This window comes from Melanotaenia boesemani, chromosome 7, assembly GCF_017639745.1.
Source record: "Melanotaenia boesemani isolate fMelBoe1 chromosome 7, fMelBoe1.pri, whole genome shotgun sequence".
Lineage (NCBI taxonomy): Eukaryota > Metazoa > Chordata > Actinopteri > Atheriniformes > Melanotaeniidae > Melanotaenia > Melanotaenia boesemani.
Window position 1 is genome coordinate 35198906 of NC_055688.1, and position 15613 is coordinate 35214518.

The following is a 15613-nucleotide window of genomic DNA, read 5'->3' on the forward strand; positions in this document are numbered from 1 at the left end:
AACATAAGTGTGTATGTGTGTGTTTGTTTTCTCACAGTTCTCACAAAATAACATGCTTACAGAAAAAAATGAAAAGGTAGCTAAGCAGATTATTATTTTCTTTCTTATGAACTCTTACAACTGCCAACATTTAAGCTGAACTAGTTGTAAATGATATTTTAATCTGAATAAAGTTGTTTATCTGCAACAAAATCCAACGTCATTATGGCATTAAAACTGCCATGCAGCAGGTCACTGGGCCAAACAGGCTGGATTTCCCACCATGCATCTCTTCAGCCCCTCTGGAGGGATGACTCATACTCAGCAGATGACGCACGTTTGCGTTTGTGTGTTTGGAAATGTGTGTGTGTGTGTAGCTTGGGGTGCATGCATAAGTGAGCTCAACAATGCAGAAGATGCTCAAGGATGAGTCTGTAGACATGGACATGTATGTGTTTTTCTTTCTCTACAATTACACAGTCCTGACGACGTATGGTATGTTGCTAGGCAACCACTCTCTGACATCCTTACGTCCCTCACAGAAGAGTTTCTGCGATCTGACAGATGGGACCTCTGCTCACACCTGAATGTGTTTGTTAGCCCAACAATGTTATACTTCCATTAGTACATGAATATGAGAGTGTAACATGATGACTGTCTCATTAATGCACCCATACATGCTACGAGTTTCCACTCATCCCAGACATTGTCTACTGTTTCTTACATCTTAACCATACATAATAAAAATGCCTATTAAGTATGACAGAGCATAAGTTATTCATTCACTGCAGACAGAGAGGTCATGTTTACAGTATCATTTCCGTAGTTTTGGAAGCAGCTGGATGTGTTGATGTCATGTTATAAAAAATAAAAATAAAAAAAAAAGCATCTCGGCGACTTCTCCTTAAAAGTTGCAGCTGTAATTTTTTTAAGACTGAGGGAGAGGAGGGAGAGGGAATGCCAAAACTCAGGAATAACCAGAACCAAATGAAAGGAAAACCAACACGATGCAGGGAATAAACCACAAGGACCTGACAAAGAGACTGAAAACCATGGGGTCTAAATACACAGAGGGAGCAATCAGGAACAGGGGAAGTGAATGAGCAATCAACCCAGGTAAACTAACAAGCACAAACCAAAAATCACAGAACATGACACTGAACACCAAAAACAGCGAGGCTGGAGACGTGGGCCTCAGAGCTGGAGACAGACGAAGGATTTCCCTGAACCCTGCCAATTCCTTCTCGAGTGTGTCCTGTGTTTTGGCGGCTTTGAAGGAGTGCCCCGATTGACCTCCTCGGAGGCTGCATGAGAGGTGTCAAACTGGCCCCCCTTGGTGGTTGCTAAATAAGTGCATACAGAGGTGTGCCAGCTGGGCCATCTGGGTGGAGATATTCTATAAGCCAGTCTGGTTCCCAGGGAAAGATGACTGCTCCGGATAATCCAGCAGCTCTGGCTATGTGTCCAACCCAAGGAGCCTTACCACCAGTTCACTCAATGGGGGGGCCTGCACTCCTGGCACCTGGATGGCCTCCTCCTTCAGGACCTTGTGGGAGGAAGCTCGGGGGGCTCAGGGTCTGGGTCCAGACTGGTTGGAGAGCTCTCAAATCCTTCTGTAACGTGTCATTATTTAACATCAAAACTCAGGAACAACCAGAACCAAACGAAAGGAAAAACCACGCACTACGGGGAATAAACCACAAGGACCTGGTAAAAAGGGCCTGAAAACCATGGGGTCTAAATACACAGAGGGAGTAATCAGGAGCACGTGAAGTGAATGAGCAATCAACCCAGGTGAAATCAAGAAACACAGAACATGACACTGAACACCAAAAACCAAGAACATAAACCAAAAACATGACAAAAACCCAGAACATGAAAAAAAATAACAGTAAACCAAGGAACATAAAGCGGGAATCATGACATCATGAGGCTAAAATGATGTAAAATGAATATATGAATAGATATAGCAGCATTTGTGGCGCCACCGTGCATCAGAAACATCTTCTTGGCTTTATTCCAGCCATAGAGGAGCATTATTTTTCTTCTTTTCACACATACATAGAACTTTCTGCTCACTGGTTGATCTTTAGCTGCTCCTGATTGGACGTTACCGTCAATCTAAGCTCTCTGATTGGTGGAAAGTCTGACAGGAAGTGGCTTCATCATGATTTCCAGGTCGAAATGGAGGTCTCTTAGCAACATAGTAGTGATGGTGATCTTTTTCTGTTATTTTTAAAAGGTGATAAGTAATGGTGTTATCATGAACCACTCATTGTAGATTTACCATTTACTGTAGAATCTCTAAATAAACACTACATTTTTGTCTTCTGAAAAAGGCTTCAGTTAGGAAGCATAAAGACTGGACTCTGGAGCAATAGAAGAAGGTCATGTGGTCTGACGAGTCCAGTTTTACCCTGTTCTAGAGTGATGGAGCATCAGGGTAAGAAGAGAGGAGGATGAAGAGATGCAGCCATCATGCCTAGTGCCTACTGTACAAGCCTGTGGGGGCAGTCTATGATCTGGGGTTGCTGCAGTTAGTCAGGTCTAGGTTCAGGTCTAGTTTCAGCAACATTATATGTCCAAAGAGGTCAGTTGACTACCTAAATATACTGAATGAGCAGGTTATTCCATCTGATGGTACGGCCATATTTCAAGAAGAAAATGCTAGGATTCATGGGGCTCATATAGTGAAAGAGTGGTTCAGGGAACAGGAGACATCGTTTTCACACAAGAATCTTATTATCTGTAATCAAGGGTAAAGGCGGTCCAATCAAATATGAGAGATTTTGGAGGGGTAGTGCACATTCAAATAGCTAAGAATAGTTTTAATAGTCTTTAATATTTTGCATCACTTGTCAATCAACAACAATAAAAGGTGTCCTCTTGGTTCTAAGAAAACTTAATTTTGTTTCTGTACACCACGTTTTTGACGTCCATTTTTACCATGAATTGTAAGAAAAAAACATCTAAAATAACTGTTACAGCTGACTTGTAGTTATACCATCACAGAAAGAGAAAAATGGCTGCAGGCTTTCGCTCAGACTCACCCCACCTCACATTTTGAACCCCCTGATCTTTCCTCTTCACACAGCTAAAAACACAGTCTGAATTCAATAGTGCACCAATACTATTGACAAAGGCTTTCCATGCAGCTCACAGCAGACTATCTGCCACACGGCCCGTTGACCAGCATATTGATTTGTGACAGAAAGAGCGAGGTGAATGACAGCAGGCAGAGAAGAATGAAGAGGCGAATACACAGAGAGAGAGGTAGAGATTGGACAGCGAGAGACGAAAGAGGCAAGGTTGACATAAGCGGTCAAAGAAAGTCCTTGTTTTTATGGCTGCAAATCCTCTGACGGGATGGAAGATTAACGGGGAAACACTTCTGTTTTGACATTGCTCTGAGGGAGCACAGTAACACAGCATGAGGACAGGAGAGGAAACACTGGATATGGTGGAAAAAAGCGTTGCTCAATGTGATTTTGACGAGATGCAGACAGAGAAGGAAAAGAAAGGAGGGTAAAGGAGTGAAGAGGATGGTGGAAAAGATTTCTGCATGATGTCATCCAATAATAATAATAATAATAATAAAAAACTTGTATAACCATTGGCTTGTGCCAAAAGATCTCCTTCTTTTCTGTCCTTTGCACTACTCCCTCTCTTTCTCATTACCCCCCCGTCCTTTCCTCATACAATCAGATTCTCTGGAGATGGACCAAAGTCTTTGAGAGCAAAATGAAAACAGCTGATAATCAGTGCAGTTAGTGTGTGTGTGTGTGTGTGTGTGTGTGTGTGTGTGTGTGTGTGTGTGTGTGTGTGTGTGTGTGTGTCAGTACCCAGACAACTTACCCGCAAAATCTCCTCAACACAGCTGGAGTCATTTGGGAGGCTGACCTGGAGAAAACAATGGAGAGAGAGACAGAGACACTGACTTCAACTCTATTTAAAGCAGAAATAAATGACATGGGAAACAGCCGGAACCAAGTTTTAAGCAACAAAACAAAGCAGGTCCAGTCATAATTAATTAATTAATTAATTTCAACACCACATGTGGAGTTTACAGCAACATTTGTGAGAGATTTACTCTTAAAAATACACATAAGGACAAATGCTGTCCTCTCTGTCTTCAAGCATTTATTTAGTTTTTTCTGCCTTGGTTGATGGTGGATTTCATCAGCTGTTGCCACTCAGGTAATCAAGCAAAACAACAACTGAAAAGCACAATTTTTCTGTACTGCAGACGATTTCATATGATTTGCTGATGAAATATGATGCACTTTTATTGATTCAATTTTCCCCAAATAATGTGAAATAAGTAAAATAGCTCAACTTCAACTAGTAAAATCTTGTCACTGTTAAATAATCTAAGGTGGCAATTTTCTTAAGTCAAGGTATTTTTAATTAACAGCTTCATCTACAGTTTGGTAGAGCAAATTTTACAGTGACAATAATATATCTTTTTTTATCCCATTACAAAAATTTACTAAGTAATCAATTTGATCTATTTCAGTAACTGGTGATGGACTGGTGACCTGTGTACCCTGCTTCTCACCTAATAGCCACTTGGACAGGCTAAAGCCCCCCCCCCCCCCCCCCCCCCCCCCACACACACACACACCATTGGAACGAGCAGGTATAAACAATGCATGAATGAATAGAGTAGAAATACAGTACTCACAAAAAGTTAGGGATATTCAGGATTATGACCTCTACAGGTGAATTTAATTTCACTTTCTCTAAACTTTTCAATGCACATGTACAACTGTTCAATAAACAACAAAGCATATTGTGTTGCACTGTTTCGTATCGTATCGTGTTGTATCGTATTGTGTCATATTGTGTCGTATCATATCGCATTGTAATTTCTGCTTTGAGGTTGTATGTATATTACTGTGGTTCATTGTTGTGCTGTGTATTGATGCTGTTAAGCCAGCTAATGTAACAGCACTTGAGACAAAGACAAATTTTCTTACGGGGACAGTAAAGTGTATATCATTGCATTGTATTGTAGAGCAGTGGCTGGCAACTGGCGGCCTGCAGGCCAAAACTGGCCCAATATTTATTTATTTATAATATTTGGCCTGCCAGATCACACTGATAAAAAAAACCAAACAAACAAACAAACAAAAAACCAACAACAAAAAAACAGATTCCAAGAGTTATGTGTCATCGTGCAGTGACATGGTGGTGTTTACAGTGCTGTGTTAAAAGAGCAGCGTGGCACCTTTAAGAGCTGGAGAGGAGAAGAGATGCACAGCGCAGGAGAGGGGAGGGGAGGAGAGAGGAAGTCGTTGTCAGAAACTTCCTGTTTAGCAGTGAATGTTTTGCTACAAATTTTAGCAATGAGCACTACACAGCTCTGCTAGTCCCATGTCTGCTTCACCACTGCTGGGTAAAGTGAATGAAGCTTGATCCCGAGACTAAATACTTGATTTTACCACCAATATCTGAGAGAATAACGTGCCTTAAATACTAAGTCGAGAAACTTAAAACGGAGCACTAAACTTTTATGTGTAAGGAGACTGGAGCCAGTTTATGTATTCAGTGTCCATTTTCTCCAAAGACCTCTAATACAAAACTGTGCTTTGATAGACTGGATGTCTGGTTACGCCTGAACATGTGTGTGTGTGTGTGTGTATGTGTGTGAGCGAGAGTAAAACTGTTGGCAGGACACCCTCAGTTACCACAGAGGTCTAATATTTGTAAATCTTCCCTTGTGCCTTGCAAAACGAGATTTACTTTTGTGACTCACTACATTTGAGAAGCCTGTGGCGGCAGAATTGTGGACAAGTTGAAACACTGATGTGCAAAACTAGAAAATGAATTCATGGTCGAGATGAGAGAGTTTTGTTCATTTTTTTAAATTCCCAAATGCTTCTAGATTTACTTAGCAACTTGTATGCTAATATCTCCCTTTATAGTGGACATTGTGGTGTAAATCTTAACACCCAGAGGGAAATGATAGCCTGTCCATCTTCATAATGTCACCAAATGCACTACAGCTCTCAAACTTTCCATAGATGGTCAAGAGGGGCACCAGGTGAGATCATAAATGTCTGCATCATTCCCTCCTCACGTTTTTTCAAAGGAGATTTTCCATCTTCCTAGTAAAACCTTCAAAAGATTTCCAACTGCTCTGTGAACATAGCAGTTAATCTTTCTGAATGTTGTATGAGTGTTCGCGCTGGTAGCAGCTGCTTCTCACGTCTTAAAAATAAAAAAACAAAAGTTGAATCCACATACATCCATACACACAGTTTATTCTCAACAGAAAAAAACATTTCTTATCATTTGCTGTGCCATCTAAACTGTGGATAAATTCATTTTTTCACTTTTATTTTAACCCTATGAGCACTGTGCCTATTTTCTAGGCCTCTGTTCAAAATTGTTCACCCATAAAGAAATGAATAAATCTGCAACCATGAGGTCTATTTGAATAGTTTTGGTATCAGAGTAAAGGGAACACTTGTGAGATCTGTTAAATATCAGCATGTGTGTTACTGGTGAAGAATAAACATAGTTTAATTCATCCATATCTTTCATACTCTAATATATTTTGAAAAACACTTTTCCAACCACTCTTCGCAAAATCTTGGTCCTGCGAAACAACTCTGTTAGGGTCAAAAGTCGGTAAAACTCATCTGTTTCTTCCAGTTCTTTATTAAAAAAATTATCACTATTTTTCTAAAAGAAAAAAAAATCACTATTAATACTTTTGAGATTTGTGTTTCTATGAAATGTGTTCAAACAAAGGAAAAATTTCTATCTTTTTTTAAATTAATTCAAAGGTTCACAGGGGTGGAAATATGGAAAAAATACTTTTTAGCGGGAGCCCTGAGTTTTAAAGGATGTTTGAAAGTCTGCTGATTTCTAATCTTTTATATATGATATAAGCCTGTTTGGGCATTTTTGCCTCTCCCCGCGTCATATTCTTTCATATCAACTGTTAACTTAAATGTGCTGAATAAAAGAACAAAGATGGCACATAGCACACATTAAAAAGGTCCGCCTGAAGAAAGGGAACATTATCTCTGCAGAGGCCGGCTCTGATCAAGTGAAGCAGTTGTGTGTGAATCTGTTCTATGTTTATTTGTGTTTTATTGCCTTACCTCTTTTTGTGTGATTTTGTTTTAATTATTTCTTCTGCTCCTGTATATTAGAGACTATTTCTCACACATTTGCTCAGATGTTGTTGTTTTGAAAAGTTTATAAAACAGACATCACAGTCTTAAAATTCCAAGAAGTGTTTTTTTATTACAGCCCCATGCACAATATATCACTTCAGCATGTGGAGAAATCCAAAGCTCTGCCATGCCAAGTCCAAGCTGCTCCACCCTTCACAGTTTAGACGAGGTCAAAACAATTATATTTTCCAGAATCTTCATTTAAAATTGTCCTTTTACTAGTGCAGCGCTGTGAATGCCTGCTAACATGCTGCTTGATGAAATGAAACACAGAATCACATGCAACCGTACATGTGGGCAGAGCAAAGCAATGCAGGGACATTAAGAAAAACTGAGATGTTTCAGTTTTCAGAATTAGAAAGGCCATAAAATGAGTGTGGTTTGGACTGAGTCGTATAAACCACAGGGCCGTTGCAGCCCAACAATTAATGGGACTGCCAGGAGTCTGATTTGAAGGGAGAGAAAGAGGCTGTTTGAGCTTTAACATGTACAACTCCTCTGATTAACCAGTTCACTGACTGCAGGCTGCTAATCCATGTAAACATGTGCCCTTGTCAATAGAGCCTTCCTTTGTGAATAAGAGTCATCTGTACTGATGACTAAAGCATGTCTGGACTATCAATTAAGGCAATTTATAATGGCCCCTGCATGTGAAAGCGAAATTAAATTTTAAAGTCAAACTATTGGCAAAAAGAAAATAGACAAACATGTTTTTGTTTCTCAGCTGGAAGTCTCTTCTGTCTCAGTTCAGCCAAGGTTCATTTTCCTGCACAAACAGAGGGCAGAGTTGCTTTTCTGCTTGCTCCAGACAAATCATTATCACAGCTGCAGGACACGCATGACTTTGTCTGCTAAAACTTTAGAAGAATCAAGAATAATGACTGCAGCTAAATTATGGCTCGCAAAGATCAACTGCCAACAAAATATTGCAATTTGTCGGCTGGGATCTTGGTACGGATCAGTCCAGCAAACGGGCTGATAACAAAGCAAAGCAGAAGGATCGAGACACGATTATTTCTAAACAGCATAATAACAGCCTGAACATGAACAGAGAAGCTATTTAGTAACCAGGATGAACACGGATGTCACATTCTGCCTTAAATCACCGTCTGCTAAAACAACAAGAGATTCTGGCTGGAGTTTGTCTACGATTGACTCAGAGCTGCCGGATGAAACAGCCATCTGTATGTTTTCTGGATGTGTTTCTGTGCTCTATTCTACTCCTTTCTTCAGCACATCACTCAGACACTGAGTGGACGTCAAATCGGAGTGGGAGGATGAAGATTAGCTCTTCCCTGTGGAAGATCTGAGACTCATCTTCCACTAAAATGTTATTAGACAAACTCTGAGCTATGAGAATACACAACCTTGATCCAGCAACAGACTTAAGTCAGGAGCTGTCCATGTGTTCTTTAGTAAAGCCTACCTAATCAACAAAGTTTTATTACTACACAGACCAAAGGAAGCTTAGAAAGACAACACAAGAGAGTCTTTGTATGGAACAAGTCCTAAACACTGTTATTCATCTATTCTAATTATGTATATATCTAAATAGTAAATCTAAATTATCTAGGATTTATGTGGTTTAGCTGTTTGGAATAATGACCAAGCCACCGGGCCCAGGCTTCACCACCAGCCACCAGGCCCAGGATCCTCTAGTCCAGGGGTGGCCGACGTCAGTCCTCGAGAGCCACAATCCTGCAGGTTTTCAAAATTTCCCTGTTACAACACACCTGACTTAAACTAATGAGTCATTGTGCAGATCCTTATAGGCTGTTGGATCCATTTAACTTCAGTCAGGTGTGCTGGAGCAGGGAAATTTGGAAAACCTGCAGGATTGTGGCTCTTGAGGACCAACATTGGCCACCCCTGCTCTAGTCCCTCCAGGCCCAGGTTTCACCATCAGCCATCAGGCCCAAGCAACACCATCAGAAAACAGGCCCAGGCTTTGCCATCAGCTATCAGGCCCAGGATCCTTCCGTCCCTCCAGGTCCAGGCTTCACCATCAGCCACCAGGCCCAGGATCCTTCGGTCCCTCCAGGTCCAGGCTTCGCCATCAGCCATCAGGCCCAGGATCTTCTAGTTCCTCCAGGCCCATACTTCACCACCAGCCACTAAGCTCAGTTACCACTAGTTTTCACCTGTGGTTGCTCTATTGGGCCACAACAGCATTGACCCAAGAAGGATTTAGCAGAAGCTACTTGGCTTAAGCATTAGTAGTAGCAGCAGGGGCACCTACTATCTACTACTAGCCAACAGCAGCCAAAGAATCATCATGCCAAACGGCATTTAATATAAGCCCCCCAGAATTCACCACCACTTTGCTGCAGCTGGATATCAGACTTTGGTCTGCAAATGCAGTCGGTACTGCTCATTGACCATCCCTGGGAAGGAGTAATGTCTGTCGCACACAGGAACAAGTTTGTAAAATATGCTGATCAGGCAGCAGAGTGTAGCAGGATTGGCTCGGCAACCAGCATCTATGCAGCGGATGTCGGGACTTTGTCTGCACATCTACTATCAGGCTGCTTCGAGACCTGGGCCTATCAGGAGCGAGGCTACGTACATCATTAAAGCCGTTGCTCCACCACCAGAAGGTGTTCTGGGGTTGAAATGAGCTAAACACCAATGAGTGGCTGAAGACCACTACCCCTACCCACCCATAATTCTACCCACCTGTACAAAAAACAGTGTTTGGACACCCCTACTTGTAAAGTTACTTATCTCACACTAGGCAGCATTTACTCTATTTAAAAAATATATTAGATTTATGGATAGATGGATGGTATTAAATTTGTTTTACTTAAAAAATGAATAAATAATTTTAGATAAACTTTAGGAAGCGAGGAAGCGGAAGCGCGGGAAACGGGCTGGTGTTTGTGCTAGGCTAAAAACAAACCCTAGCCGGCCGGCACTAGCCTCCATCATTTTGTCCAACGTCTGCACACTGGACAATAAATTGGACTACATCCGACTCCAACGAACTACACTGCGTGAGTACAGAGACTGCTGTGTCTTTGTTTTTACCGAGACATGGCTCAACGACAGAGTTCTGGACTCCGCCATTCAGCTAGCCGGGCTAACTGTGTTTCGTGCTGACAGGAATGCAGCTCTGTGCGGTAAGACTTGCGGTGGCGGCGTGTGTGTCTACATTAACAAGGAATGGTGTAAGGACTCTGCGTTTGTGTCTAACTTCTGCTCATCGATAGTGGAGTTTGTGACTGTTAGGTGCAGACCTTTTTATTTACCCAGGGAATTCACCACCGCTTTTATTATCCGAGTGTAAATTCCACCCAGTACTAATGCTAAAGAGGCTCTGTGTGAGCTCTACGGAGCTATTAGCGAGCTGCAGAATGCTCACCCCGACGGACTGTTTATCATCGCCCGAGATTTCAATCATGCAAATCTCAAAACAGTGCTCCCTAAATTCCATCAGCATGTGGACTTTGCTACGAGAGGAGCGAACACGCTGGATCTTGTTTACACAAACATTCCCGGCGCCTATCGTGCGGAGCCCCGCTCCCACCTTGGCTACTCAGACCACATCTCTGTGATGCTGATTCCAGCATACAGACCACTTGTCAGACGCTCTAAACCGGGTCTGAAACAGGTTAAAACCTGGCCAGCAGGAGCCATCTCTGCTCTTCAAGACTATTTTGAGTGCACTAACTGGGACATGTTCAGGGAGGCTGCAGCCAACGGCGACTCAGTTAACTTGGAAGAGTACACGGCATCGGTGACCGGCTACATCGGGAAGTGCATCGATGACGTGACCGTCTCCAAGATCATCATCACACGCCCCAACCAGAAGCCATGGATGACTGCAAAAGTGCGTGCTCTTTTGATGTCGAGAGACTCCGCCTTCAGAGCAGGGGACAGGGCGGCCTTAAAAACAGCAAGGGCCCAAACTGTCCTGTGCCATCAGAGAGGCGAAGCGCGCACACGCCCAGAGAATCCCCGGCCACTTTCGGAACAGTGGAGACTCCCGGCACATGTGGCAGGGCATCCAGGCAATAACCCACTACATTACATCACCGACTGCTTGTGACTGTGATGCCTCCCTCCCAGACGCGCTGAACAACTTCTACGCTCGGTTTGAGGCACAGAACAGCACGACAGCGAGGAAGACCATCCCTCCTCCTAATGACCAGGTACTCTGTCTCACCACAGCTGACGTGAAGAGAACTCCACGTAGAGTCAACCCACGTAAGTCTGCTGGTCCAGACAACATTCCTAGCAGAGTGCTCAGGGAGTGAGCAGAGCAGCTAGCAGATGTCTTCACTGACATCTTTAACATCTTGCTGAGCAGCTCCATCATCCTGAAGTGCCTCAAGACAACGACCATATTCCCTGTGCCTAAGAAGTCTATGGTTTCCTGCCTCTGGTCACTCAACACCAGCTCCATCAGCAAGAAAGCCCAGCAGCGATTCTACTTCGTGAGAAGGCTGAGGAAAGCTCATCTCCCTTCGCCCATCCTGACTGTGTTCTACAAAGGGACCATCGAGAGCATCCTGAGCAGCTGCATCATTGCCTGGTTTGGGAACTGCACCATCTCAGATCGCAAGTCCCTTCAACGGATAGTGAAGACAGCTGAAGTCTCTCTCCCCCTTCTATCTCGGACATTTTCACTGCACGCTGCATCCGCAAAGCTAGCAGCATTGTGGATGACCCCACACACCCCTCACATACACTCTTCAACCTCCTACCATCTGGAAAGAGGTATCGGAGCATTCGGGCCCTTACAACCAGACTGTAACAGTTTCTTCCCTCAAGCCATCAGGCTCCTCAACACTCAGGACTGAATGACACAAAATCACTCTCACACACACACACCCAGAACTGTGCAAGACAAAAGAACTGAACTGTACAAAACCCTTTTTGTACAAGTTTTCATTTCACTATGTACTGCGTCAGCTATATGTGGTTGAAATGACAGTAAAGCTTCTTGAACTTGAACTTAAAATAAAAGGAGCTAAAATACTTTCTACATGGTCAAAACATGGTAAAATAAATGACTGTTTTTGATGATGTAAATACCATAAAACCACCAGATGTGACATCTGTGCAAAGTTAATTAACAGATTAAACTTGCTATTTTCTCATTATAATTGAAGTACTTGGGATTAAAACCATATAATGCAGGATCATTCCATGTAAACAATTATTGATAGAAAAAAAATACTATTGCTTTACTATTTTTGTTTTATATTTTACATTAAATGACCACTTTAGTTGTAATAATCAGTATTTTCCTTTTTAAAATGGGTATCTTAAGTACTTTTTATTAAATTATATTTTAAATTTTCCTACTGTAAAACGACTTTGTACATCTTGAAAATAGGGCTGCAACGATTAGTTGACGTTGTCGACAATAGTTGACAATAAAAATAGTCGACAACGAATTTAGCTGTCGACTATTGTCGGCAACAAAAAAAAAAAACTACAGAGTGAGACATCGTCTTCTAATCCTATCTCTGCTGAGAGTTGCACAATGCACATGCGCAAAGAGAGGGGAAAAAATACAGAGTGAGACATCATCTTCTTTTTTTTATCTCTGCTGAGAGTTGCACATGCGCTATAAAATCCGCCAGGGGAAAAATATGGTGCCGGACCAGGGAGGAAAACCGCGGCGGAGAACGTTAAAAGTCTGGGATAACTTCACGTTAAACTTACAAAATAAATTAAATACATGTGAGATTTGAAAAGCGGACCTTGTGTACCACGGAAGTACGTCTGCAATGCTCGAACATTTAAAGAGGAGGAATGTCGGACTTTCTTAACAACCTCAAGCAAGATTTCAAAGCTGAAAGTGAAATTAGATCCATTTATAATAATCATGAGATACAAAATCAGATTGGTGGACTAGTCGTTTTAATAGTCGGTGACTAATCGACCATTAGAATAGTCATTAGTTGCAGCCCTACTTGAAAAGTGCTCTGTAAATGGACCTTTTTCCCCCATTTATTTACTTTCAGGATCTCATTTACATGTGCCACCCTTTCTCCGGCCTGTGGCCCCTGCAAGGCCCCCACATTATAATTTTCCTAGATCCACCCCTGCTTTGAGCAGCTAAAGAAAAAAGCTGGTATCTTTCAATGTTAGTGATTTGGAGCCCCATGAAATGTTAACTTTAGCATTAAACTGGAGGATATTAGTATTAGCATGTTAATATAAAGTTAACTCATGAAATGCCTCAAAGAAATTCTCTAAAATAACCTCACATACCTGCTATTACAGATATAATCAGAGCTCTGATAGTATTCTTGGTATTTGGTATTCCTCGGCAGACTACAACACTTCATTCTTAATTGTTAAGAATAACGTTTTCATTATTCAGATATGAATATAAGCCCTGAATATTTACATATTTAAAACAGATAAACAACAGTGTTAGGACAGTGTTTAGAGGGCTGGCACGGGCTACGCTGTAAGATGAAATTTCTATCTGCATGTTTTGTGCAACAAACATTAAGTCTGTGGGAGCTTTCTATCAGGAGTGTCAAACATTTGCAAAACGTATAAAAAATGTCATTCAGAGAGAGAAAGTAGTCAAGACGTGGCGGGCTCACTGTGTGCCAATGTGGGAAGCAGATTTGTTAGAAATTTGTGCCTTTCTCGACATGTTCTGACACATTATGCACCACTGATGTGTCACCACTCAACTTTGCAGACACTTCTTTTTTAGCCTCTAGAGAGGAGGCACCAAAGCATCAAATAAAAACCACCATCATAATTTTAGCAAGTTTCTTAGCCTGTTTGGCAGAGTCGATGCAATAAGTTTACTTTAAATTTGGCCCACGGTAATTTTCCCTCAGTCTGGTTCTGCTGCTTGGTGAGAGTTTTCTACCAGCTAGAGCCAAGTTCATATTGTAAACACTGAACTGTCAAACTTGTTAATTGCAAGGAACTGTTACATAAATTATAAACTCATAAATTCTAAAATGAAAGATATAAATTATCACTTTTGTGTTGTGAGTTATGTTTTACACAGTGAATTTCAAAATGAACCAAATAAAATTAAAGTTAAGGTTTAATGGTATTAAGCCTTTTACACCTTTATACATACATACACACATCTATATATATATACAGACACACACACACACACACATATATATATATATATATATATATTCTGTTTGCATGTCACTGTAGCATAATAATGGTACTTTGTAATGGCCCTCAGTAGATTAACCTTTTAAGAGCCATAAAACTGACACAAGGGTTAGTGCAATATGTACCATCATTAAGAAATATTAATATAATATTAATATTATTATTTGTTACACACCAGTCAGATCTACTAATAACCCTTGTCTCTGTGCCATTTTCAGGATACTAATACACTTTTTGGTGTCATAAATGGTGGAAGCAAACAAGATGTTTAAATGTGATATCCCATTTAGTATAAAAATCAGATCATAGATAAAAATAGAAACACAGATCATTTCTAGCTTTTCATCCATCCCTCTATTCATCATCCTCTCCACATCTCTCTTTAACCCGCCCCATCCATCACCGTGGTGACATCGTTTACTGGAGTCCAGTACTGACAGCACGTTTTTCTCAGAACCAGAATCCATCCTGTGTTATAACCATTTAATCAGCTGAAATCCTGTTCTGGCCTCAGCCGATGGAAACAGGTTTTAATGGACTTAACGTCCAGGTGACTCACGTGAAAATATGTGTGCGTTACTTTCATTGATGTTACTGTCAGATCACAGTTCATTTCAAGCACTAAAAGATGGCATGAACATAAAAGATAAATGGAAGATGGGCGAGAGCTGCAGAATAAGTCTGCAGGCAGAGAGAAGGGCAAAATTCAAAGAGAAAATAGATACCAAAGAAAAATGAGTGAGAGAAAGATTCGGGGGGGAAATATAGAAGAAGCAATTACTGAGGCAGAAATCCTTTCTCTCTGAAATAGCTGCTCAGATAGATAGATGTCCACGCATGCACAAACACACACATACACACCATTCAGCCAAAGGGAAAGCACTCAGTCAGAAAGATACATGTGGTGACTCAAAAAACCCACATGTACAATTTCCCATTTAGATTCACTTCTTCATCAATAGTTGATTGGAATTTTCTGGCCTACAAATGTCAGGAAATAGCGTGGAAAGTGTGAAAACCTCAGATTCAGGTGTTAAGATTATCTTGAAACTCATGTATTTAAGCAGCACACACATGCAGCACCATAAAAAAACACTTTAAACCTGCAAAAAAGCAGGTGTCTAGACTCCAGGAGGCAGTTCAAGACAAAAACACATATTCCTGGGAAGGTTTAACAACATGAGGAAAACACATCCTTGTCTCCAGATATTTCAGTTACAGCTTTAGAGCATTAGTGAGTGTACATCACCTTAAAATAAGAAAGTATAAATTAAATATATGATTAAATTCTTAATTAAATCCATAATAATCATGTACCTTATGCTTTT

The 15613-nt window shown here is 41.2% G+C and overlaps 1 protein-coding gene across 1 annotated transcript in view; it reads right to left on the reverse strand.

Annotated features, from left to right (window-relative positions):
- The window catches only part of aff2 (AF4/FMR2 family, member 2), a 154111-nt gene that overhangs the window by 93859 nt on the left and 44639 nt on the right, over positions 1-15613 (reverse strand). The window contains 1 exon segment of the mRNA XM_041989755.1: positions 3835-3879. Coding sequence (XP_041845689.1) covers positions 3835-3879 — 45 coding nt within the window.